Below are 26,819 nucleotides of genomic sequence, written 5' to 3'. Positions count from 1 at the left end.
ATCATTTCCTCCCTTGCCCTGGGTTCCTGGCACTCAGGAGAGGGGACAGAGGTAAGGCTGGGGCACACATTCAATAGACTCTTTGCTTCGATAAACCAGTCCAGTATGGAGAAACAAGACTTCCGTGAAAGTCCTGTTTCAAAGTCCATCCAAAGTGAAAACGAAAGTATTCTTATTTATCTGAAGTCACTTTTCAAGTCTGCAATTTAAAAGAGGGCTGTGATCCTGTAGGACAATATTAGGCTTCCAATCACGGCTGTGAAAATGCTACGCTATATTGTCCCCTTGTTATAAAAAAGGTTTCCAGAAAAAATAATAGGAAGAACAAGTGAGGTAGTAAAAGAAAGATGATGCAAGAAAATAGGAAGAATAAGAGTTTCAAAAGACAATATTAGAGAGATAGGGGTGTGCGTGTTGAGAGCGGCGATGTGGAGAAAAAAGAAAAGAAATGCCCGTCCTCTGTGGCTAAAATTATATTCTCTAACATCTCTCATGACAGTTAGCTTTAATTTTTTTAGAGTTTATCTGCTGAAATTAACTTCCTTCGTGCTTTTGGACATTAGCACGGCATCAATTACATATTAGCTATATAGTCAAAGACACAGTTGAAATGAAAGCTGCCTTTCTCTCTCATAACATGCTCTCCTCCTCCCCGAAGGCTGAGCCAGGGGTGTGGTAGTGACACACTCCTCCTATCCACTGCTCGTTCACACTCCATATTCCTACGTCCTCTCTCACTTTATTTTCAAACGTGTTTGGGCCAGTTTGATTGCTGGTAATGACACGTGAGCTGGGGGATCGGGACACAGGACTCAGTGCACGAGCCCCTTTCCTCTTGCCTTTTAAAACCATGGGTGTTCTCATGCCATGAGAGCAGATGAAGTTTTTAGGCGGGAAAGGTTTTTCTTTTCTCACTTTTTAAAGATGGCACAGTGGTGATCCAGTGATTAAAGCTCATTGTCTGGATGACAAAGCTCCTGGCCCACTGTGTCCTCTCGTCCTCAGAGCTCCTTCTGATTCAATTAGGGACAGCACACGAGGCGGGTTTCTGTCTGGTTTTCATGGACCTAAGACTTTTATTTTTATCACATACCAACTTGGTTTTAAACAAAGCTTTGAAGCTTCCTGGGACTAATCTTTAATGAGAATGGAGAGGCAAATAAAAAAGCCTGAAATAAATTCTAATGAAAGTAGCAAAGTGTTAATTCGCGGAGGTTGGAAGGAGATAAAAATGAAAATGGAGTTTAAAAAGAGGCAAGGATGGATTCCGTAAAAAGAAATGTTTGAAATTGAACAGTGATGAGATTAGTCAAGTTAAAACAGTCCGGTTTTACATTTATTAATTCTCTCGACTTGTCAAAAGCAGTGTTTTAAAAAGCAGAATATTAAAGACAGCAATGAGAAATCATTATTAAATTATAAGGCTTGTACAGATTGAGCAATGCTACTAAAACCAAGAATATGAAAGCCATTACATCTAAGCCCTTCTTTTCCCTCATTCTTCATGTTTTCTGGAAATATCTTTTCACTGAAAAAAAAGAAAAAAAAACTTCTACATTGACATCAATCCAAAAGAGACTGTTTTTAGAAACTCTTTATGAAAGATGATCAACTTGATTAGGGTTATCAAAAGAAATACAGATGTATAGACTCATTTTGAGAAGTGAAGAATGATGCATTGGTCTTTTAAAAGCGAGGAGTTCCAATACTGCTAAATTCTAACCAGGGTAAGATTACCTGAGGATGGACAACATTCTCTTCCAGATATTTTAAATCAGCAGCTCCAAAAGAGCTGGAAGCAAGTTATAAAACTTTTTAAGTTGGTTAAAAATTTACTATAAAGGTCACTGATTTTTTATAATAACTGAGTCTTACACGCCCCCTAAAATCACTGCATATAAGTGATTTTTGTTACAAACCTAAGCTTTTCTCTGTCCTCTTCATCCTGGGTAGCATATATCTTCCACTGGAAATGGGCAATGATGTTACTGCGGTTGTAAATGGTTACAGTTCGCTGATTGGCCAGAGTTATGTAAGTTTTCTCGATGATCAAAGAATTCTTATCCAGCCTTATATTCATGTCTATGGCAGCTCCATAGAGAGATACAAACACTTTCTCACCTAGAAATTAACCAAGCACAAACATACTTCAAGATTTATTCTAGAATGACATTCCTGGGCTATTTTTTTTCCAAGTTGAAGTTAGGCAATGTAGGACAAGCATTAGGCAATTCATTCTTTCGCCCTCACCCCCATCAAGCCAGAGATGAGACAAAATCAAAAACTTAGATATTATGCTTGGTGCAGTTACAGAAAATCAAACTATCTTGCTTGGACATTGCAAGAAATATATGAAATATGAATTGTTGCGATGGGTGTTCTAAGACTTTTTCTTCTTTGCAAATAAGTATTCAATTCTATAGCATGACCAGGAATGCAACTGAGTTCTAGAATTACAACCATAGGCCTCATCTTTAGCTCCTGCATGGGTTAGTGATTCTTAAAATATTAGTGATATTCAGGTATACCTGGGAAGAGATGCTCAGCATGAAAGGATTTAGATCCAATCAAGAACAGGGACCAGGAAGGAAAATTCAATAACTTCAAACATAGAACATTAACTATTTAAAAGCTACTATATCCTTAAACGACAGCAGTTAAAACAAAAACAAAACACATCAGCACACAAATACATAAGCATCTGCCATGTCTAGGTAATGGTTACACAAAAAGAAAGCAAAAATAGATAAAAATTATATTTAAAATTAAAAACTGTGAATAAATTATGAGCATCTTTATTCACTATAGAAATTTAAACCCTTGAGTTTACTCAAGAAGCACCAATTGCCTTCATTCTAGTTGTGTAAGTGAGGCCCCTGGGCTTTCAAGAAGACACAAACTATATTCTATTTATAGTTTGCAAAGCAACAGCAGGTATATTATTCTGACACCAAACTAGAAAAAGGAAATACTTAAATACTGTGAATGTTTTGTTGTTCTGTGATGCAAAAGTTTTAATCAGAACCCAGAGAGCATAATTACTTGCACCTTATTTTGTAGCAAACATTTCTATTTCATTATTGTATGAACAAAACTGCCAATCAGTAAATTGACAACCCTTTAAATATTTTAAATGTTCTTTAGGCTCTATCACTTTGAATACAGAGAACTTCCCTAAACTTTCAAGAAAAATAAGTATCCAGGTACTTGACACTAAAAATTAAGATTTTTATTAAAAAGTTCATTGTCATGCCAAGATTTCAAGTACTATAAAAGCACATATGAAACTATCTTCCTCCCTTCACTAATCCCAAGCCCACTTTTTAAAGGTAAGAACTGTCATTATCTTCATGTACATACCTCCCAAAAGAAAGGTATGCACTCTTGTCAACTTTTAAACTTTGTGATGAGTGAAATTTAACACTCTGATGAGTGAAAACTCATTACTTTAATTTTCATATTTTAAATTATGGATTATGTTGAGCACCTTCCACATAGTCATTGGCTTAAGCCAGAAAGAAAACCTTCCCCATGATAAGTTAATACTTAAAAGTGAAGGTGAAATGGAAGTAGATTAGCCTTAGTACAGAGTTACATACCATGCTGGAATAGCCTATGTCTTACAGAGAATTTCAACCTTGAATTTAGTGGCCATTGACAGATGGTCAATGGAAATGGTATTTCCTTTTTCTATTTTCATGTCTTTGCTTTAGATTTCAGCATTTTAACCAAAATGCTTAAATTTGATTTTCTTTGTATTTGTACCACCACAGACTTGCTGAGCCTTGTGAACGTATGGATTAATGTCATACATTATGTTTGAAAAATACCCAGTTAAATATTTTTACCACATTCTTTCTCTCCTCTACTTCTGAGACTCTAGTAACACTGATGTTGATATGTGAATGCAAGAGTTTTATGTTGACTTTTTGACTGTGTCTCACATGGTTTTTTTTTTCTTCTCTGCTCTTCCCCCATCCCCCCTTTTTTAAAAATTTATTTATTTTTATTGTTAAATCATAGCTGTGTACAATCAAGGGGTACAATGTGTGGGTTTCATATACAATCTGAAATATTCTCATCAAACTGTTCAACGTAGCCTTCATGGCATTTTCTTAGTTACTGTATGTAGGCATTTGTATTCTGCATTTAGTAAGTTTTGCCTGTACCCACTCTAGGATGCACCGTAGATGTGCCCCCACCCATTACCCTCCACCAAAACCTCCCCCCTCCCTTCCCCTTCCTTGGTCCTTTCCCCATAGTCTTGTGCTATAGTTGGGTTATAGCCTTCATGTGAAAGCTATAATTTAGCTTTATAGTAGAGCTGAGTAGATTGGATACTTTTTCTTCCATTCCTGAGATACTCTGCTAAGAAGAATATGTTCTAGCTCCATCCATGTAAACATGAAAGAGGTAAAGTCTCCATCTTTCTTTAAGGCTGCATAATATTCCATGGTATGCTAGAAGCCCAAGTGTCCATCGACCCATGAATGGACCACCCCCTTTTTTTGTTTCTCTTTGTGCTTCAGTTTAAATTTTCTTTAGGTTCACTAATCCTATCTTCTGGTACATCTTTTCTGCTGATAAATTTATACAATTATTTATTAATTTCCAACATTGTATTTTTCAGTGAAAACACTGTTATTAAAATCTGACAAAGACAAAAACAAATAGGCCAACTGAACTTCTGAATATCAATGTAAAAATCCTGAATAAAAAATTAGCATATTAAAAGTGATACTTCATAACCAAGTAGAATTTATTTCAGGAACACAATGATGACTCACTATTAGAAAATCTATTATTGTAGCAATAGATCTAAGGGTAAAAATGATATGAGCTCTATAGATGCTGGAAAAAGAACCTGAAAACATTCAAAACACATTTTTTAAGAAGTCTATTAAATAGGAACTGATAGAATTAAAACACAGTGTAAAGACTCAGTAACTAAAGTGGCACAATACCAGTGCATAAAGAGACAGGTCAATGGAACAGAATAAAAAGTAAAAACAGACTCAAATACACATTGGAATCTAGTATATTAAAGGCATCTCAAATCACTGATATGAAGGTTAACTTTGTAACAAAAAAAAAAAGTCACTGGGACAACTTCATAACCATATGGAATAATGTACCTCATATCTCATGCCAGAATAAATGTCAAGTGAATCAAGTATTTACATGTTCAATATGAAGTAATATGTAGAACATACAGAGGAGAATTTCTTTGTAGCTTTAGAGAGGGGAAAGGCTTCCAACTATGATTCAAAATCTAGGTTCCTCTAAAAAAAAATTAAGAAGCTTGATTACTTAAAAATGAGAAAGAAGGGGCGGCGCCTGTGGCTCAGTGAGCAGGGCCCTGGCCCTATATACCGAGGGTGGCGGGTTCAAACCCAGCCCCGGCCAAACTGCAACAAAAAAATAGCCGGGCGTTGTGGCGGGCGCCTGTAGTCCCAGCTGCTTGGGAGACTGAGGCAGGAGAATCGCCTAAGCCCAGGAGTTGGAGGTTACTGTGAGCTGTGTGACGCCACGGCACTCTACTGAGGGCAATAAAATGAAACTCTGTCTCTACAAAAAAAAAAAAAAAAAAAAAATGAGAAAGAAATTTTGTATGCCATAAAACTCCATGAGCAAAGACAAAAGACTGGGAACATATTTGCAACTCAAACCTGAGACAAAGAAATTAAATACACAGTTGACTCTTAAACAACATGGGGGTTAAGAGTGCTGACTCCCTGCACAGTTGAAAGTCCATGTAAAACTTGACTTTTCCAAAACTTAGCCCACTATTGGTTAGAAGACTTGGTGTATGCTATGTTATATGTATTATATGCTGTATCCTTACAAAAAAGGTAATCTAGAGAAAGGTAAATGTCATTAAGATAGTAATAAGGAAGAGATAATGTATTATTTATTAATTGGAAGTGGATTTTAATAAAGGTCATTATTCTCATCATCTCCATGTTGAATAGGTGAGGAGGAAGGGGAGGGGTTGGTTTCGCCGTCCTGGTTGTCAGAGGGAGAAAAGGTAGGAGGAGTGGAAGAAGAGACAGGAGGGACAGGTGCACTTTTTGTAACTTTTATTTTTAAAAATCCACACCTAAGTATATGCACAGAATTCAAGTTCATGTTGGTCAAGGGTCAATTGTATAAATAAACATCTGTTAGAAATCAATGACAATCCAATAGAATTGTATAGGGTTGCAAAAAAAGTCACTCATATGCATAAAAATGCTCAACTTCACTCATAATAAATGAAAATAAAGATATACTTATATGCCACCTCCCCAATATCTGAATGATAAACATTTGAGAACATACTTAAAGACTGCAGGTAAAAGGCATTCTGACATTGATGTGGAAATGCAAAATGGCACCACTCTTGCCTACCCCATGGAGTCAACCAAGCAACATAGGTCAAATATTTACAAATATTTGATTACAAAACTATTTACCCTCTTGTCTACTTCTAAGAATTTATCCTATAGATGAGCCAGAATAAGATTGAGGGTATTTATTAATGCATTATTCCCTTTTTTTTTTTTTTGAGACAGAGTCACACTCTACCCTGGGTAGAGTGCCATGGTGTCATAGCTCACAGCAACCTCAAACTCTTAGCAACCTCACTCTAAAGTGATTCTCTTGCCTCAGCCTCCCCAGTAGCTGGGACTACAGGCACCCACCACAATGCTTGGCTATGTTTTTCAGAGACAGGGTCTTGCTCTGCCTCAGGCTGGTTTTGAACTCCTGAGCTCAAGCAATCCATCTGCCTTGGTCTCCCAGAGTCCTGGGATTACAGGTGTGAGCCACCACCTAACAACAGAGTTTGAACAGCCAAAGTATCTTATCCTTTTACCATAAGGACACTTGCACTAGACTGTTTATCACAGCTCAATTTACAAAATGTAGAAACAGCCTAAATGCTCACCAACCCAGGAATGGATTAACACGCTGTGGTATATGTATACCATGAAATACTATTCAGCCACTAAAAAAGACAGAGACTTTACATCTTTTGTATTAACCTGGATGGAAGTGGAACACATTATTATTAGCAAAGCATCACAAGAATGGAGAAACAAGAATCCTATGTACTCAATTCTGATATGAGGACAATTAATGACCTAGCTCATGGTGGGGGATGGGGGATAGGGAGAGCAGACAGAGGGAAGGGGGGAGAGGGTAGGGGGATCACGGGGGGTGGTGGTTCACCTTTTGGGGGCAGAACACTATTATATGATGGTCTATATCTAACACAAGCAATCAGTGTAACCTGGTTCTTTGTACCCTCAATGAATCCCCAACAATAAAAAAAAAAAAAAATCTTAAAAAAAACAAAAAAGAGGGGTGGTGCCTGTGGCTCAAAGGAGTAGGGTGCTGGCCCCATATACCAGAGGTGGTGGGTTCAAACCCAGCCCAGGCCAAAAACTGCAAAAAAAAAAAAAAAAAAAAAAAAGAGAGAGAGAAGACTGCTAAAATAACCTGTGCTACCTCAGTGGCAGTGGTACATGTCTGTAGACAGGAATACTGTTTACGTGTAAAAGTACACGGTGACACAGTGATAAGGAAAGAGCCCCAACAAACATGATTAAGTGGGAACATGAGGGTATAGAGTAATATATATAGTGCATTATTGTGTATAAGAAGGGAAAATAAGAATATGAATCCACGTTTGCATTTATTAGCAGAAAACCATGGGAAGGGTATATGAGAGAGTCCTAAAATGGGAAGGGGACAGGGAGAAGGGGGCAGCATGGAAGCAAGACCTTCAGATACGCTTCTAAAATGTCGCTTTAATTCTCAGACATATGATTACATTACCCATCTAAACCTTACATGTAAAAAAGAACACTGAGCCTCCAATTACACGTAAAGCTGCCAGATAGCACCAGCAATAAAATATGAAATGAAATAAGATCCAGTCGTTTCACGACCACCAGACTGACAAACAAAAATCAAACCGTTCGACAATATTTTTTTTTGGTAATACATTTGCAAGAATGTGGAAAAACAAGAATTTTCATATACTTTTGATGAAAGCATAAATGAGCAGAAACCACCTGACAGACCTATTTAGTATCCAGTAAAGCTCAGCATAAAATTGCAATGGTACTTGAAGGATTTATCCTAAAGGAAAATCTTGCACAGCCACGCAACATTGTACAAAGATGCTCAACATACCATTTTGTGATAGCAAATAATGAGGAACAGCCTAGATATTCAGTTTCCACATACTGGAATGTGGCAGATTGCTAAAATTCATCAGAATAATGTGTATTCACATGTTTAAATCTTTAGAACAACGTTGAATGAAAAAAGCTAGTTGGAGAATGCTATCTATGTTCGGTATGATACCATTATGTGAAATTTAATACTGCTCAATACTATATATTGTTTATGATAAGTAAATCCGTAAGAATAGCATAAAATGCAGCTCCTCTGAGGTGTAAGATACAGAAAGTAGATCAGGAAAAGGCAACAAGGTGACTTTAAGCCTGTAATCAGTTTAATTATCAAAAAGATAAAACCCTAAAAATAAATGTTTACGGCAAAACGTTGAGCTGTGTTAAACAAGGTGTCAATTACATTATTCTGTGTACCTTTGTGGTCATCTGAAATATTTCATTAAAAAAAAATTAATCAGTGAAAAAAAAATCCCAAGGCTTATTTCACACAAATCTAGGGGTTCAGAGAGACTAATGTCATCAATTTCAGTTGCTCACTGCAAAAGTCTTCCTTCCCTGAAATATAGCAAAAGCTATTATATATTTTTCAAGACCATTTAATATTGATTTTTTTCACCCCTATCTTCCAAAAATCATCAGATCCACAAAGTGAAGGAAGCAATAACTCTCCCTCTTTACCCCATGCTGTTGAAGTACTTGGTTTTTGCACCCACTTGAATAAAGACAACCTTAAAAAGTGTCCCCGGCCCTTAACTACTTAGAAGACTGATAGGATGGAAGTGGTGCCATGCCCCTGCGAATGAATAAGGAGCCTGTGTCTCAACATTAGCATTTTTTGTGCCCTTGGAATACCCGTTCCTAGCTGGTTCCTTTTTCGGTTTCTGGGGTTGAATGCCACAATCATTGTTGATGGGGTTAGACACAGTCATTTATTACATCCCAGTAAAGATATATTTCTGGAAGGTCTTATTGCTTCTTGCCAGTTTTGCTGCTATCAATCAACCAAAACCAAATATGAACAAAACTGACTTTACAAAAATAAATGCACAGCTAGCTATGTACACAATACGTCTCACCACACTTCCAGACAAGGGAGGACACTGAACAATACGTAGGAGTGGGGCCATAGATTTTCATAACAAGTTGATGAAAAAAATGTTTCTCATTACTTGGCCACAGCTAGGTCAAATTCACCGCTGTAGTGAACTGCTGAGCCAAACTTTGGAAGATTTTTCTTTGTGCTTTAAATTAAGCAACTTGACTGAGCTCACTCAACACGTCAGTGGCAATGCCAAAACCTGTGCTGCTAATCTGCACAAAAGGCAGTGTAGGACTGCAGTAAGTCTGCTAGCCTCGGGGGGTCCCGAAGACCTGGATTCAAGGCCCAGCTTCACTTAGCTGTAAAGTCATTTAATATTTCCGTGCCTCAGTTTACTTATCTCTAAAAGGAAGGCAGTTAAAGAAATGTCCTCTACTGTTCCTTTCACTACTACACCGGGTATTTTAGAATCTTTACTTCTTATGGATTTGTGGAAATATCATCTCACTTCTTCAAACAGTTCCTGACAATCAGGGTGTCCAACCTTCTGCTACTACCTATCTAAGCTTCAGAGGAAGAAATGAAGGAAAGAAAAGTAGGCTAAGTAATGTCTCCACTGCCTCTAAAGCCAGGCTAAAACATTTGCTTCTTTTATGATAACTATGTTTTGCTGATTTTTATTTATTTTTTTGGAGACAGAGTCTCACTCTGTTGCCCCGGGCAGAGTGCTGTGGTGTCATAGCTCACAACAACTTCAAACTCTTGGGCTCAAGTGAGCCTCTTGTCTCAGCCTCGTGAGTAGCTGGGACACAGGCATCCGTGTGTGTGTATATATATATGTGTATGTATATATATATTTTTTAGAGTGAGGGGGGTCTCACTCTTGTTCAGCTGGTCTCAAACTTGCCTGCCTCAGCCTGCCAGAGTCCTAGGATTACAGGTGTGAGCACTGCGCTCCACAAAGGCTGGGTGTTTCTTGGAATTTTTTGTTGTTTTCTTTATCAGGCCCAGGTGAGGCTGGAACCCGCGATCACTTGTGTGCAGAGCCGACCTATGGCAGTCAGCTATATGTTTTGCTGATTTTTAAAATTATAATGACACACATTTATAATTATATATAATATAAACTACAATTAAAACCAAGTTCATGCAGGTAAGTTTACATAGCTATATTTAGACAGATATTATTTACCAATTTCAACTGAAAAGTATCATATTACATTCAATTACTTACTATATTTTGGTATTCCTTTATTGGCCCTTACAAAGAAAAAAAACGCTTCATGGTTTTAGAAAGTTTACTGAAATATATAAATGATCATAAAGCTTCACTGATATTAGGATCATGTGTATGCTTAATAATAAAATATCATCATATCTTTGGGAAAAAAAGGCTACTTGCCAACTTCTGATCCCTGAATAGAAGAATATCCTCCTCAGTAAGAGACATAATACTTTAACAATCCTGAATAAGTGTATCAGCTCTATTTCCTGATTATGCCAATGGGTAATGTCACCTATAAGGTAAGAGCAACCTTGCCAGGTGCTGAAGAAAAAACCCCACTGTACTCCTATTTCTAGTTCTCATTCTAGTGACCAAAGGTTTGATAAAAATGTCTTTGAATCCTTAGGTTACATCTAATTTCTCAATACCCTTGAAAAGTGCAAAGCTTTAGCAGCTAAGCATTTGTCTCTTAAGAGTCAAATTGTATTTTCATGTCTCAGTTTTACTGAAATGATAGAATTAGTATACTAGTTGTTCCGTTTTTGGTTTTGTTTTGCTGTCTCTTCTGGAGGGATGAGTTTGTTAAAAGGTATCACGTTACTGCAGTTCTTTTTCAATTTTAGACTCTTATTATCTTTGTATGAAAAGGTAACTAAATCATTTCTGGGGTAAAATCAACTCTCTAAACAAACTTGACTTTACAACACACAGGCACCCACAGGGAGAAGGAGGGAGGGAGAAAGGAAGGGAGAATTTGGGAAGACATTCATGAGTAAAATATTAGGGATCAGTGAAGCTTTATACTCAACCTCCTTAATTGCCAGAGCACTGGGTCAAACTCTGATTGTCAGAAAAAGCAAAGAAATCCCCTATCTGCATTCAATCAAGAATATATCCAGTGGAGGGCCAGAAACTGAAGGAAGAAACAAAAGTTAGAAATGTGAGTCAGCACTTCCCCTGAGGAGTGTCAGTGCTGTTCCCTCCAGAGGATCCTTTGAGGAGGTACAAAGAAGACTGTTACCAACAGCGAATGGTAAATTTCCCTCCTTAAATCAATTCATATTTCAAACAGCCGTAGAAAGCTCAATCCGATGCTTACTTTGTGAAATGAGAAGCCAGTGATCAAAGCTGAGTGGAAAAGCTTCATGATTAATGGCGTTAGCAGTCATTACTATTTTTCACTAATGGAAAGTTATGGGTTCTGGTCACTGAAAACCATTCATAGCAGCAGTTTATTTCATGTAAGGAAAAATGCTACAAGGCAGTTTACCTCTGTCTGCAATCTTCAGAAAATGACTTCTATTGATTCGCCAAAGTTGATGACAGAATCTCAGGGGGTAGACCAACTTTTCCATGAATGATAAAATTGTAATACACAAACATTCACTGTGGTTCAACCTATCTTGCCTTTAGCATAGGAGTGTAAATGTATGTGTGTCATTCCAAACACTTACATGCAAATATTAGTAAAACAATAAAATCGAGATCCAAGGCCACTTGGAGATGCAGCTACATTTCAAAGACAGCAGATCAAGTGAGCAAAAATGCATATGCAGTCACGTGGGAGATTAGACCATCTGCTGTGGTGAAAGAGCAAAGCCCAGGATTGAAGCAGCTGAGGCTGAATTTTAATTGGGCTTCTTGTTGGGCATTTACTCATTATGTGACCTTGGTCAAGCAACTTCATTTGTTAGGGCATCAGGTGTTTATCTCTAACATCTAAGGACTGGATTAGATTATCACTGAAGTCTTCTCTCCAATTTTTTTTGTTTGTTTTTTGTTGAGACACAGTCTCATTTTTTGCTCTCAGTAGAGTGCCATGGTGTCATCTCTCAAAACAACCTCAAACTCTTGGGCTCAAGCCATCCTCTTGCCTTAGCCTCCTGAATAGCTGGGACCAAAGGTGCTCTATTTTTAGTATGGACAGGGTCTTGCTCTTGCTCAGGCTGGTCTCAAACTCCTGAGCTCAATCCACCTGCCTTAGCCTCCCAGAGTGCTAGGATTATAGGCATGAGCCACCCTGCCTTCTCTGCAGTTTTGATTCTATTGATCTACCAGAACTCTAAGTCAGCTGAGCTCAAAACTCAACCAAATAAAATTTTTTTGAAATTATACCCCCAACGTATGTAGACTTGTTCTTTATAAATTATACCCATATATTGGAGTGTCTACTTGTCATATGTATTAACAATATGCCCAAAATATTAAAAAGAATGAGATAAAGATGAAATAAATAATATTCTAAGGGTAATTTATTTAGTGTATTTACCAATGATTATTTTAGTGAGTGTAAAAGAATTGACTTAATTCTTTTTCAAACTCCGTGTTTAAAACCTTATGATATTATGATCTAAAGGCCACATTTTTCCCCAATATTTAGTTTTAGGGACTGACATAAATAAAAATGATACTTCAACAAAGATATGGAGACCCAGAGAAGAAATGTGACTACTGATGGAGTTTTATTAACACTCATTTATTAACTCATTTTTTTTTTATTCCATCCGCTATCAATACTAATAACACAAAGGTTCTGGTTGAAATTCAGCTAATAATTTTCCCATAATGGTAACAATTATTTAATAGTCAAACAGAAGATTCAATCCCAAATTGCATTCAACATAAAAAAACTGAATAATACAATTAAAAGACAATCATTTTCAGAATAGACTTAAAAAACAGCCTCCTAGTGATGCTTCCAAATGTCACACTTTAACTATGAGGACACAGAAAAGATAAAAGGAAAAGAATGAGCAAATATACATGTCTACACTATTCAAAAGAAAGCTTCTACAGTACATAATTATCAGATCAAGTAGATTTTAATGTCAGAAATCTTACTAAAGATTCAGAGCAATTATATAATGATAAAATGGTTAATTGAACAGAAAACTATAATAATCCTAAATGTATATACACCAAGTATTATAGCCTCAAAATATATAAAATGAAAACTGATAGCACCAAAAAAGAGAAAAACTAACACCATAATCATAGTTGTAGTTGTGGATTTTAATAACATCTTCCAATAACTGATAAAACAAAGAGACAAAAAATTAGTAGAGATATAGATTGGATGATACGATTATTAACAAATTTGATCCGATTGACATTTATGGAACTTGTACCCTTTCAAGTACACAGGGAATATTTACCAAAATAGACCACATTCTGGGTCATAATGTAAATCTCAACAATTTCAAAGTTTGAAAAGTCTGAAATTATATAGGATTTGTTTTCTGTCACTGGGGGAATTAAGCTAGAAATCATTAACAAAAGCATAACTAGAAAATGCCCTAGTGTGTATTAATCCGCACATTGCTAAATAGCCCATAAGTTGAAGAAGAAACAAAACCAGAAATTCTAAGATGTTTTCCATTAAGCATTGAGGCAAATGAAACATAAAGACATGTGGGCTGAAGATAAAGTCAACTTTAGAGAAAAATGTATTGACTTAAATGCATATATTATAAAAGAAGAAAGGTTGAACATCAATGCTCTAAGGACCTCTGCTAAGACTTACAGAAAGTACAACAAATAAAACCTGAAGAAAGTAGAAGGAATGAAATATTAAAGAACATAAATCAATGAAATTGAAAAGACGTGAACAATAAAGAAATTCAAATAAATATTGGTTATTTGAAAAAAAGGAATGAAGAACCAAATTACCAGTATCAATAATGAATGAAGAGATATTTCTAAGGATCCTTAAGACATTACAAAGATTGGGAATGGCTCTAAACAATTTTATGCCAACAAATTTAAAATTGTAGAGTAAATGGAAAAATTTCTTGAAAAACAGTTTAAGAAACAGAATCAATAATTTAAAACTTTAGCCTCCTTTTAATAAGCTTGGTTAAATACAGGCTTGAAAAATACAATTTTCAATTTTTTAAAGAAGAAATAACATGAATATTTTTCAAAACTTTTCTAGAGAATAAAAAAAGAGACTAATTCCCAACTTGTTTCATGATACCAATTTGTTTTGTCAGACCAAAACCTGACAAGTGCATTATGTGAAAAGAAAATTATAGGCCAATCTTTCTCGTGAACTTGAATGCCAAACTCTCAAGCAGAATATTAGCAAATCTAATCCAGTGATATATGATATTAAAATGATAATATTTAAAACTTGCTTTTACCTTAGAATGTAGTAGGTATTTACCATTTCTAAATCAATCACTTCACTGGAAGAATAAAGGTGAAACAATGTATTTTCAAGTTAATAAATTCAGAAGAAGTCAATACCCATTCAAGAGAAAAAGTCCTAGAAAACTGGCAATAGCAGAAAATTTTCTTAAGCTGATAAAATAGTCACTGAAAACCAATATGGCTAATATAATACTAAATAATGACATACTGAGCACTTCCCTTCTGATACTGAGAACAAGAGAAAGATGTTTGCTATCGTTACTTGGAAGGAACATTGTACTGAAGGTTTAGCCTCTATAAGAAAGAATAAGAAATAAAAAGCATAAACATTGAAAAAAACAAAACTGTCATTATTTGTAACTGATCTGATCTTGCATATATGAAATCCAAAATCGTCTACAGATGAGCTATAAGTTAAGTGACTTTGGCCGGGTCTTTAGACAAAAGATCAACATATAAAATAGTTCAGTAAACCTACACAAATTTAGAAAATAAAATTAGGAAAAAATACCACACTAGAGATAAAATAAAAAATTGGTAAAGCGTGCTTCATCAAAATTAGATTTTTTTTGCTTATGAAAAAACATTATGAAAAAATTAAAAGAGCAATCTGCTGTGAGAAAATATTGACAGTAATTATTTCTGAAAGACTTACATAGAGAATATATATATTTTTAAAAGTACAAGTCAATAACAAACTATCTCATAAAGAATGAGCAAAAGGTTTGAATATATACTTTGGAAAAGAAAGCATAGAAATGGGCAAAACTCATAAAAAATGTTCAACATTACAGTAGTTAGGAAAATGCAAATTAAAACCAAAATGAGATACCACTTCACACACACTGGGTGCCTGTAGTCCCGGCTACTCGGGAGGCTGAGGCAAGAGAATCGCTTAAGCCCAAGGAGTTTGAGGTTGCTGTGAGCTGTGTGATGCCACGGCACTCTACTGAGGGCGATAGAGTGAGACTCTGTCTCGAAAAAAAAAAAAAGACTGACCTGACCAAGAGTTAATGAGAACATGGAGTAACTGAAAACCTCCGTCATTGCTGGTGGGAATATAAGATGGTTCAACCACTGTAGAAAACCATTTAGAAGACAGGAATATAATGACTCTGACTCAGCAATTCTACTTTTAAATATTTACCCAAGAGAAAACAAAAGAAAAGCCACATGTACATCTATGTACACACACACACACACACACACAAAAGACCAGTGCAAGAGTAAATATTAAAGCTTTATTTATAATAGCCCAAAACTTTAAAAATACAGATTCACGGGCAGCGCCTGTGGCTCAAGGAGTAGGGCGCCGGTCCCATATGCCAGAGGTGGCGAGTTCATACCTAGCCCCGGCCGAAAAAAAAAAAAAAAAGAAAAAATACAGATTCACATTAATAGGAGAATAGATCAATTACATATAACCATATAGGGGAGTACTGCTCATCAATAAAAAGGGAATTACTGACACTCACAGTAATAAGGATAGACCTCAAAAATATTATGTTGAAGGAAATAAGAAAGACACAAGAGTATGTACTGTAAGAGTACATTTACTTGAATTCTAAGAACAAGCGACACTAACAGAGGGAGACAGAAATCACTGGAGCGGGGTTTGAAGGGATTGATTGGGAACAGGCACAAAAGAATGTTCTGTGGTGATGGATGTTTTATACCTTGAATGGGGTGTACATAGGACTTACATTTGTCAAAACTCATCAAACTGTATGTTTGTTCTCTGTGCATCTTACTATATCTAAATTAAACCTGAATAAAAACATAATTAAAAACCACTTATACTGGCTCAGTGCATGTAGCTAACACACCAGCCACATACACCGGAGCTGGCAGGTTCGAACCCAGCCCGGGCCTGGCAAAGAACAATGACAATTAAAAACAAACAAACAAACAAACAAAAAAAAACCCACTTATACTAACATCAAAAAACACTAAATGTATAGGTATAATTCTAATAAAAGTGTTCAAGAGTTCTACTCCAAGAACTATGGTGGAGAGAAAATAAAGAAAACCTAAATACATGGAAGGATAATCCATGTTTATAATATGAGGGGGAGAAAGGATTATAAAATAGTAGGAAAGAACAAACTACTCCATAAATAATGATGAACAATGTAAAAAAAAGGCACAAATTAGAGTCAGGGTTAGGCAACAGATGAAACTAGAGATTTAAATAATTAAAATAAGTGATGAAATATTTTTAAATTCATTACTAGCCTGATAGAAAAATAAAGAAGTCAAAGTAAATAGAAAACCAGGAAATCACCTAGTGTCAAGGCTGGCCTTTGCCCTTGGCTTTTGTTAACCTTTAAACTTCTGCCTGAAAGATTGTATTGTGTGCCTAGGATAGGAGATAAAGTCCAGAGCTGCCCAAAGCTGGGGATTCTAAATCCAGAAATTACAAACCACAAGAAGACATAAGATACCGTTGTCGAAAACTAGCAGAAACAATAAACAGCTGACCGAATAGGCTGACTTAATATATTTGAATTATCAGATACAGAGTATAAATAACCACGTTTAGTATATTTAAAAAATAAAAGGGAACCTTGAAAAATAAAAGAGCAGAGAGCAATCAGATTTGATAAGGAACTAATAAAAATTCCAGAAACAAAAATAATCACAATAATTAAGAAATTAAAACAACAGACGAGACTTCACCAAAGAGTAAATTATTGAATGGGATAATGGATGAGAAGTATCCAGATCAGTCTACAAAGAAGTAGAAAACATAAATCAGAGGTTAAAAGGAATGAATAATAAAGTAATAGCAGATTACGTAACAGAATAATAAAGTATCAATGTATCAACTTCTAATAAATGTTCCAAAATAAGATAATAAGAATTGGGAAGAACCAATAATCCATCTGAAGGGAAATGACACATGTTCCCTACCTCGCATATACCCAAAATTAAGCTAAAATTATAACCCTTCTAGAAGTAAACAAAAGAGAATATATCCATGATCTTGGAAAAGACAAAGATTTCTTAGCACAGAGGCAAAAACATTAATCTTAAAAAAGAAAAATGGTAATATAGATGTCATCAAAATTAAAAATTGGTACTCATTAAGAAATAAGAAAAAATAAATATTATTAAGGAAATAAAGAGTCAAGCTGAGAGAAAATATTATTTCTGAAAAATGATATTAGAACACTGAGTTATAAAGGACACTTAGAAATTAATAAAAACACGGAGACTTTACCTCTTTCATGTTTACATGGATGGAGCTGGAACATATTCTTCATAGTAAAGTATCTCAAGAATGGAAGAAAAAGTATCCAATGTACTCAGCCCTACTATGAAACTAATTTATGGCTTTCACATGAAAGCTATAACCCAGTTACAACCTAAGAATAAGGGGAAGGGGGAGAGAGGGGAGGGGATGAGGTAGCATGGGTGGAGGGAGGGTGATTTGTGGGATTATACCTACGGTGTATCTTACAAGGGTACACGTGAAACTTACTAAATGTAGAATATAAATGTCTTAACACAATTACTAAGAAAATGCCAGGAAGGCTATGTTAACCAGTGTGATGAAAATATGTCAAATGGTCTATAAAACCAGTGTATGGTGCCCCATGATTGCATTAAAATTAACAAAACGATACTATATGTTGGCAAGAATGTGAAGCAACTGAACTCTCACCTTGTCAGTGTGTAAAATAGCAAACTACCTTGGAAGATGGATGTCCTATATTATGAGCTGTGCTTTTAAACTCTCCCGTTGGGTTACACGAGTCAAAAGTTCTTCCTTTCACTTAAACTAGTTTCTCATGCTGGCAGCCAGTGCATTATGGCTAACATTAACAGATAAATCATACAGACTGTGCCTTGGTTATGTGTGGTTATGCTGGGCAATGTGGAGCCAGGACCACTTAACCATGGTTCCTCAGGCAGACATGCTTCCACAAAGCCAGCAACTCAGAACTGTGACCGAGGTGGCATTTGTCACTCCCTGGCTGTGTACTTCTGCTTTCTCCCCACAATGTTCTTCTGCAGATAATCTGGGTTGATCAGCATGATGGGTAAAAAGGAAGTGAGAGAGAAAAATCATGAAATAATAAATGGCACTGGTAAAATATTAACTTGAAATCTAGCTCTGGAGACGGTATAATGTACACGCCGTCCACATGACCATAAATTAAACATCTGCAAAACAATGCTTGCACAGGGCACAGCCCTCAAGAAAATGCCAGTGGTAATAGTTGCAGTCCTACATTCATGTGAGATGTTAAGTAACGTATTTGTATGTTCTAGGGATTAAAGTAACTGAATCCTACATAGAGCAGTGAGCACGTAGGGGAACATTCTGAACTGGGTTACATTTTTTAAATGTCAGATAAATGTGGCAATAAATCAAATGGAAAACCCACTGTGTTAAATTACCTTCAAGTTCCTATTTCCCCGCAAATAACCTTAACCTACCAGTGTGACTTCTGGGCCTGAGTTCCTTCCTGAGCCTGTATTTCTCAGGTTTTCACTGGGGACACAAACTAGGTGGAATTTCTATCTGTCTGACTCAACATCACTTCTTTTGAAAGTATTCATTGTTTGACTCTACATAGTGGATTTTCGTTTACTCTAAGGCAGCCAAAAATAAGCATTTCGTATTTAGCTTTATCATATTTCCAGTCTGATTGTTTTTAACACGCAGAACGTATAACAAAGAATAATGCATACCTGTGTCATAACACACGATAAGCCTTGCACTGTGATTGCCCACACTCTGTGGCTCAAACTCCACTTCCAGTTGCAGAGACTCGCCCACGTTAAGAGTTCCAACATTTGGTTCCACAGAGAAAGGCCTGCAACACACGTGGGGACCCAACGTGAGAGCACATTTCTGAGTTCTAGGGCTGCAGACAAGTAAAATCCCAAACTACAATTTTGTGATCCAGAGGTGAAGTATACTTTCCTCCCTAATGTGAAATCATTTTTATTTTAATGTTAAAATAACTATAATAAATCAGCACATGTGAGAAAACTTAGATGGTGCAGTAATATTCTTGTTTGTTAGCCCTTCCTTTAACTTCCATTGAGTGTACCTGCTGGGCTCAGAGAGTCAGGTTAGGGTGATTGCAGATGACTAAAATCCTGCCCTTGTCCTCAAACACTGAGATTGCAGTAAGGGATAGACTTAACATGTGTATGCAGATATTGTCACTTGCAAAGGAACAGTGCCTTTGAAGGGATAAAAATCAAATTTTGTGAGCGGTTATAGGAGAGAGGCCATCCCAGTAGTAAAACATATCAGAGTCTCAGAAGGAAATGATGGTACACTCACTCATACTAGGATGATCCCAGACCAGTTAAACAAAGGGCCTATGTAAAGTAGGTAGGGGACTGCAAGAGATGGGGTGTGTGTGTGGGGGGGAGGAGTGGCTTTGAAACTGGCAAGGGGAGGCCAAAGAGAAGGCTACTTTACCAGGAACAAGGAACCAGGAAGACAGTAGGAGAAAAAATACCCTGACCTCACATCCCCTTCTGTCTGATGGCCTGCGGGACTCTCACTGGAAGAGCCCAACCAGAAGCCAGAAGTCAGACAGCCTAAGGCTGTGCCGAGAGTGCATCCGGAAAGGCAAACTGGGGACAAGTTCTGTGTCTTGAAAATGGAATTTGGGGATGTAGACATTGTGGGGAGCGAGGGTAGATTTGGGAAAGGGAAATCATTCCATTTAATTGTCTTGGAAGGGAATAGGAAGAGAGAAGCTGGATCTAATCATGAAACACCTTAAATAACTTAGAGTTCTTTCTAAATAGGAAATCCAGCCTATTTAATTATTTTCATGGTCCATGTCACTTCTTTAAATTGCTAGTTTTTCAAGGTAATGTATTGTGCAATGTATCTCGCAGACCAAGCTATTTCTGATTATTTACTTTCATCACAACAGTTTTTAGAGTCATAATTCCTTAAATCTTCCCTTAGATGATGAAATCAATTGCAGAAAACCTAAGCCTTCTGTTATGAGGGTACAGAGTTTTCATTAAGGGTAGCACTGGTTGTGCCTGAGATTATTCCGAAGGGAACTCAAGGACTTCCTACCTTGGGCGATTGTTTCTTTTCTCTGGCACTTTCTTTTTTTTTTTTTTAAATCATAAAGAGGTAGATCATCTGGTACTTTCTACTTGACCTCTTCTCCTTTCACTTCTTGATTTTCCCACTTCCTTTCTCTGTTCCATCCTGGAAACTACAGCACCAATCTTCCGTGAACCCCAGGCATTGCTGTAGTGGCACTCTGGGCCAGTATTACCAGCCTGGACTCTGAGTTTAAAACCCAGCTCCACCATGACCTGGGGCAAGTCAACCTTCAGTTTCCTCTGGTGTAAATGAGGGTAACAACAACACCTATTTCACAGGAGGGTTCACAAAGTTGATAGGGGTAAAGTGCTTAGAACAATGCCTGGCACCTAGTGCTATATGAGCATTTATTATTATTTTTCTTATTTCTGTTTTTATCTCCTTCAATGGTATCCCCAAGATGCTGGAAGATGAACCCAGGATTGAGTCTGATGATGAGTTCGAGCTTTTATCACTCTTCTCTCAACCCCCTGCACTGCTCTAGAGAGAGTGTAAAAACCACATAGAGGTTGTAACACATCAATCTCTTGTTCAAACATCTTTGGTGGTCTTCATTATCCATGCACTCAGGTCCCAAATCCTAGACATCCTAGAATTTTTGCATTCTCTTTATGCACAGACATCTGTTTAAATATCTAATGTGCCTGTAACATCCCAAGTCAGTGCTAGCGTGAGATGGGGTAGGAGAGCTCTCTTCACCTACAGTTCCCCCCAGAACGGCACCTGCTCTCTTTTCTCACCAGACTGTACCCCACACATAGACCACCCAGAACTGCCAGGGCCGCCTCAGGGTAGCCCCCATTTCCCACATGCCATACTCCTCCTGAAGGCGCCTGTTCCAGCCCAGACTCAAAGTCACTTCTTAAATAGAATATTTTCTGGGAAAGGAAGAGCAGAGAGAGGCAAGGAGGAAGGGGAGTGGGGGGTCTCGGTGTGTGACACACCTTTTGGGGGCAGGACACAATTTTAAGAGGGACTTTATATAACAAATGCAATCAGTGTAACCTGGTTTCTTGTACCCTCAATGAATCCCCCCCCCAAAATAGAATCTTCCCTGATTCTCCTTTTTGTAAATAATTTCTCCTGCCTCTCAGAGGCTATAACTTCCTTTTTAAAAACTTCTTACTGCAGTTTACCTTGTACTACAGTTAGTTTTCAAACCTGCCTATCTCCATAGCAAGAAACCTGACAAGAATAAATAGGGAAAACAAAATGTCATGAGTGCATATTCTATGCTGGGCACTACACTGGGTGATTTCATTCTTTTAGTCCTCGAACAAAACCTGGGAAAGTAGGTATTGCTCTTTGCATTTTGGACATGAAAAAACAGATGCTCCACAACAACTTGCCCAAAGATGCCCAATGACGTATATTGGCAGAGCAAGGAGGACGCGTTCCCTCAAGTCCATGTTCTTTCTGCCCATCCCAAACCACCCTGAACATGGAAGCCAAGGGATTAGATTCATCTTTGTGTCTCTCACAACCCTCTGTACAGTTCTTAGCTCACAGAAGCCTTTCCAAAGAAACTGTTGAATTGGATTACACAAACTCTTACAGGGAAATAATCTCTGTAATCGGTTATTAATTTCGTTGACACCTTGAAGGAAAGGACCAGACCTCTGATAGCTCCAGAATATCTGCTTCATGGAAGAGGCAGGTGAATCTCCCAGTCTCAAAGTTCTTTCCTTCCTATGGGCTCAGTAAGAACCTGCAGAATTGAGAGGCGAGCCCAAGTCCCTGGCTTCAGGAACAAAACAACATTGCCATATTTTCTTCTATCCTTGCCTCTCTACTTCTAATATTTTTCTTCCTGCACTGTGCTTTCATTTTCTTTTCGAACATGTCTTGGTAGCAAAAGAATAATTTTGAAATGAATTGGATATTTTTACATTGCAGAACCTAAGCTAATTTACTACAGATAAGGGGACATTAGCTCCCACCTCTATGACCTCCAGGAATCCAAATTCCATAGACGGGTAACAGATACTCTCCCTTTGTGCTAACTTGCTAACTGTTGGGTTTAGATTACACCAATTAAACTTCTTCGTAAGTTAGATAATCACCTGGGATTGCCTTTGCTACTTAGAACTGCTAAGCTTTCTCAATAAATCACATGTTAATTGGGTAGAGTGCATTAAATTTTGGTACTTGCATGTTGTCTACAATTTGATTTTGTATTTAATTTTACTAAATGCAAATAGGCAGAACAGACTATAAAGTATCAAGTATCAGGAAATGCTCTTACAAAGTAGTAAAATGTATTTATCCTCAAGGGTTTAGGTTGGTTCAGTCTATCAAAACGTTTGGTTTTGATATCACTTCCTTATTAACATCAAATAATTGTAGAGGGAACTTGGTTTTGTGACAAATCATGAGCCATGAGAAAGATTCGAGGTTTTTTTTTTCTGATCGTGAGCTGCTCTTAAGAACCAAAAATATTCCATCCAAATGATTCAATATTTTAGCACAAGAATAAATATTGGTCCTATCATATTAAATATTGAATATGATATTTTTTTCTTCAGAATATTTCTTATTTAATTTGTACCTGGAGAGTTTAGATTTTGAAATTGCTTCCTAATCCTCTCTATTTCATCATCCAAAATTAATCCTCCTTTAATAGTCAAAGTTATTCTGAAACCTACTAGAGTTTTAGGTCAAATCTGTACTGAAGTTGAACAGTAATTATTTATGTTGTCTGTATATTTTACAGTACATTGCAGCTCCTTTTATTAGTGTAAAAAATATGCTTATTTGATAGTACCTGGATCATGTTTTTAAAAATTTTATTGTAGAGGTTTATAGTTGTAGCCTTCCCTTTGTGATATACTGTTAGTTAGGCGTTCTATAAACATGCATTGAGTGCTCATTTATTCTAGACACTTTACTAGACGCTGAGTACATACAAATGAAAGGAGTTAGATACAATCTTTGCATTTGAGAAGCTCACATTCCAATGAGGGCAAGAGTCATGTACAGAAAGTTTTAGCTTTTATAATTTACATGTACCTAACCATTTAAAAAATGTAACTATTAATTAAACCATTATTTCAATGAGAGAAAAAGATCTGGTTTTAAACAATTTCCTGTGAGATACTGTTTTCTAGCTGTATGTTGAAGCACTAAGAGTGGCAGCACCAAAAGTAGACTCTGAGCTTTTGACTCCAAATTCTCAAATACATCCATTGTTCCACCATGTCTATTAACAGTGATAGTCATGATTAATAGACATGGTTAACTGAAGAACTCTGTTCAGGGCAACAGAATCATCTCTGCAGTTTTTAGAATGAATACTTGTTAGGGGATCTCCCCAGGGATTCTGATTCAATATGATGTGACCACAAATCCAACCATATCCTTTCCCATTTAGCCATCAATGTTCTCAGTTGCAAACAACAGAAGTCAACTGTGGCTAATGTGAACAGAAAAGGGATTGATTGGAAGATTTATGGCAGCTTATAGAAAAAAAAACTTTGATGACAAGGTTTGAACACAAGCATTTTTGTGGAAAGATCATAAAACTACTATTAAACAGGAAAACGAACATATTTGTAAGTAGGGAATTTAATTGATTAGAGACTTGGTTTCACAGAAGATGGAAAAGATGAGAAACCCAACTTAAGATGGTGCTGGGATTAGTAACAACAGTTAGCTATTCCTACCCTTGGGCTGGAGACAAAAGGAGAGGAGGAAATGTTATTAGGTCCTAGGGATCAGGATAATCTGTCAGAAGCTAGATCCATGGCAGTCCAGTCTGACCACAGCAGGAACTATACAGGAGAGGCAACCACTGCTAGAGACACTGCTGAAGACGAGGAGGAAGGAGAAGAAACTCCCCAGCTTCTCTCTTCTTCCTACCCTCCAGTCTCTTTCTAGTCCCCTGAATGGTCATCCCTAGCTGGAATCCAGCTGAGCTGGGAGGCTGGGAAGACTGGGAAGGCTAACATAGCCCCCTAGTGACACTGAGCAGAGGAATGGCAAGAAACAGATCTGAGGGCAAATGAGCCCAGAGCTGGCCCATCTTTGTTCCAATCCAGGTTTAACTTGGGTAAGTCATGTTCCTTCTCAGACCTTACTTCCTTCTTTTGTAAACTGGAATGTTGGACCAGAGACGCTAATGTGTTTGTAATTCCTGGCTAGTCCTTTAGTTGGCTCCCCATTTCACCTTAGAATTTTTTAGGTAAATTAGAAAAAGGTGATGATTCATATCCACAGTTATATGGACAGAAGATTTTTAGACCTTTTTCTGCAATTCTGTACTATTAAATCTGTCAAGTAATTTTGCTTCACATTTACATGACTCTAATATGTAAGAAATTGCCATTTATATGTAGTTTTTAAGATTTATCCAGACAGTTCATGAAGATGTACTGCCTACACTTGTCTTTCCACCTCAAGTAGGTTCTTTCCTTCATAGAAAAAATATCAGTATGACAAGAAGTTTTAAATGTGTATTTTGAATGGTGGTTGTGGGAGACCATTTTTTTTTAATTGATAAAGATGGGTTCTTTCTAAGTCATGGTGAGCCAGTTGAATAACCTGTTTTTCTCCCTCAATCAAAATACAGTAGAACCTCTGTAAGTTGACCACCCAAGTGACTGTCACAAACTGGTCAGAGGTGGTCAACATGAGGAACTTCCATTGCATATATGGTGCTTGTCCAGTCCATGAAAACTAGGTTAACCTAAAGTGGTCAATGTAGAGAAGTGGTCAACTATGGAGGCTTTACTGTGTGGGTGGCTAATTGTGAAACAACAGACAAAGGCTGTACTATCTCTTATGAACCATGTTAGGAGTTGCTGCTTTCCAAAAAAAAGTTTTCCTTTGCCTTTGATAGTTATTTAAAGTGGTTCAGACTCTTGCTTACACCTAGGATACAGAAAGCTGGAAAGAGTGTTTCTCTCACCCTAACAATGACAAAAAGTCAGATATATAACAAAATCAAGACTTTTCTTGAGCTTGTCAGAGAGCTGAAGTTGCAGGGCAAACAGACTGAAATCTAAAGAGGGATAACCCCTGGGCCCCAAGGGAGATGGGACACACACATACTGCTTCATCTGTGGCTTTCATCTGAAGCAAGCAAAACTTCCCTAAAAGCAGAAGAGGATGGAGCATAGTAAATATTTAAAGGAATAATGGCTGAGATTTTCCAAAAATAGTGAAAGATCCAGGAAGTTCAGAGAACATCAGACAGCATTAAAACCAAAACCAAACAAAGGCAAAACAAAACCCGTAAAACAAAAAGCACAACAAAAAAACCAAAACCTGCACCTAGACACATCATATTTGCAGTTTTTTTTTTTTTTTTTTGGCTGGGGCCAGATTTAAATCCCCCACCTCCGGTATATGGGGCTGGTGCCCTACTCTCTTGAGCCATGGGCACCACCAAACACATCATATTTGAATAGTTAAAAACCAAATACAAAGACAAAATCAAAAAAGCCCAAGAAAAGAGGTAATTACATATGTAAGAACAAAGAAATACAGCAGACTTCTCATTAGAAAAATGTAAACCAAAGGACAATTGAGTGACATCCTAAGGTACTGAAAAAATAGTGTGTATGTATATATATAAATAATATATATATAAGACATTAAGCCTTGAATTTTAGTTTTCTCTAAGGATTACAAAGTCTACCCTACCTCAGTGAGGACTCTCATCTTTGCAATTAAAGATTGTAACAAGCAGTTTCACCCATAATGCTATTCTAGAAAATTACTTGTGCTTGGACTAGATTTAGCTATAACCAATCAAAAACGAGAGCCAAAGGAATATATACCTGTCCGTTTTGATGTGAAACACAGCATCTTTTTTGCCAATGTTTCGTACCAGCAGAATCTTCTGGGTGCTGTATTTGACAGGGCAAGTGGAAAAATTCAGCTTGTCTGGAAAATCTAGGATGGCTCGTGCACCTCTAGCTTTGATGGGTATAATAAACTTTTCTCTTTCAGTAACACAGGTCAACATATGGGTGTAGTCCTACAAGGGAAGTGTACAATCGTTATTTATGGAAAAACCAACACGATCAAGAGAACTGTGCAAGAAAAATACAGAACTGTGACTGGTTGTAGGCCAGGCATTCTGCAAAACAACTTAGTGTAATTCCACAAAAACTT

The 26,819-nt window shown here is 37.0% G+C and overlaps 1 protein-coding gene across 1 annotated transcript in view; it reads right to left on the bottom strand.

Annotated features, from left to right (window-relative positions):
• Positions 1 to 26,819, bottom strand: part of HYDIN (HYDIN axonemal central pair apparatus protein) — a 362,157-nt gene that overhangs the window by 245,667 nt on the left and 89,671 nt on the right. The window contains exons 6-8 of the mRNA XM_053606972.1: positions 26,483 to 26,682; positions 19,304 to 19,428; positions 1,920 to 2,121 (exon numbers count right to left, since the gene is read on the bottom strand). Of these exons, the coding sequence (XP_053462947.1) occupies positions 1,920 to 2,121; positions 19,304 to 19,428; positions 26,483 to 26,682 (527 nt within the window). The remainder of the gene's footprint in view (positions 1 to 1,919; positions 2,122 to 19,303; positions 19,429 to 26,482; positions 26,683 to 26,819) is intronic.

Source organism: Nycticebus coucang, chromosome 2, assembly GCF_027406575.1.
Source record: "Nycticebus coucang isolate mNycCou1 chromosome 2, mNycCou1.pri, whole genome shotgun sequence".
NCBI classification, from domain to species: domain Eukaryota; kingdom Metazoa; phylum Chordata; class Mammalia; order Primates; family Lorisidae; genus Nycticebus; species Nycticebus coucang.
The sequence above is the reverse complement of the archived record's forward strand: the minus strand, read 5'-3'. Positions and strand labels throughout refer to the sequence as shown.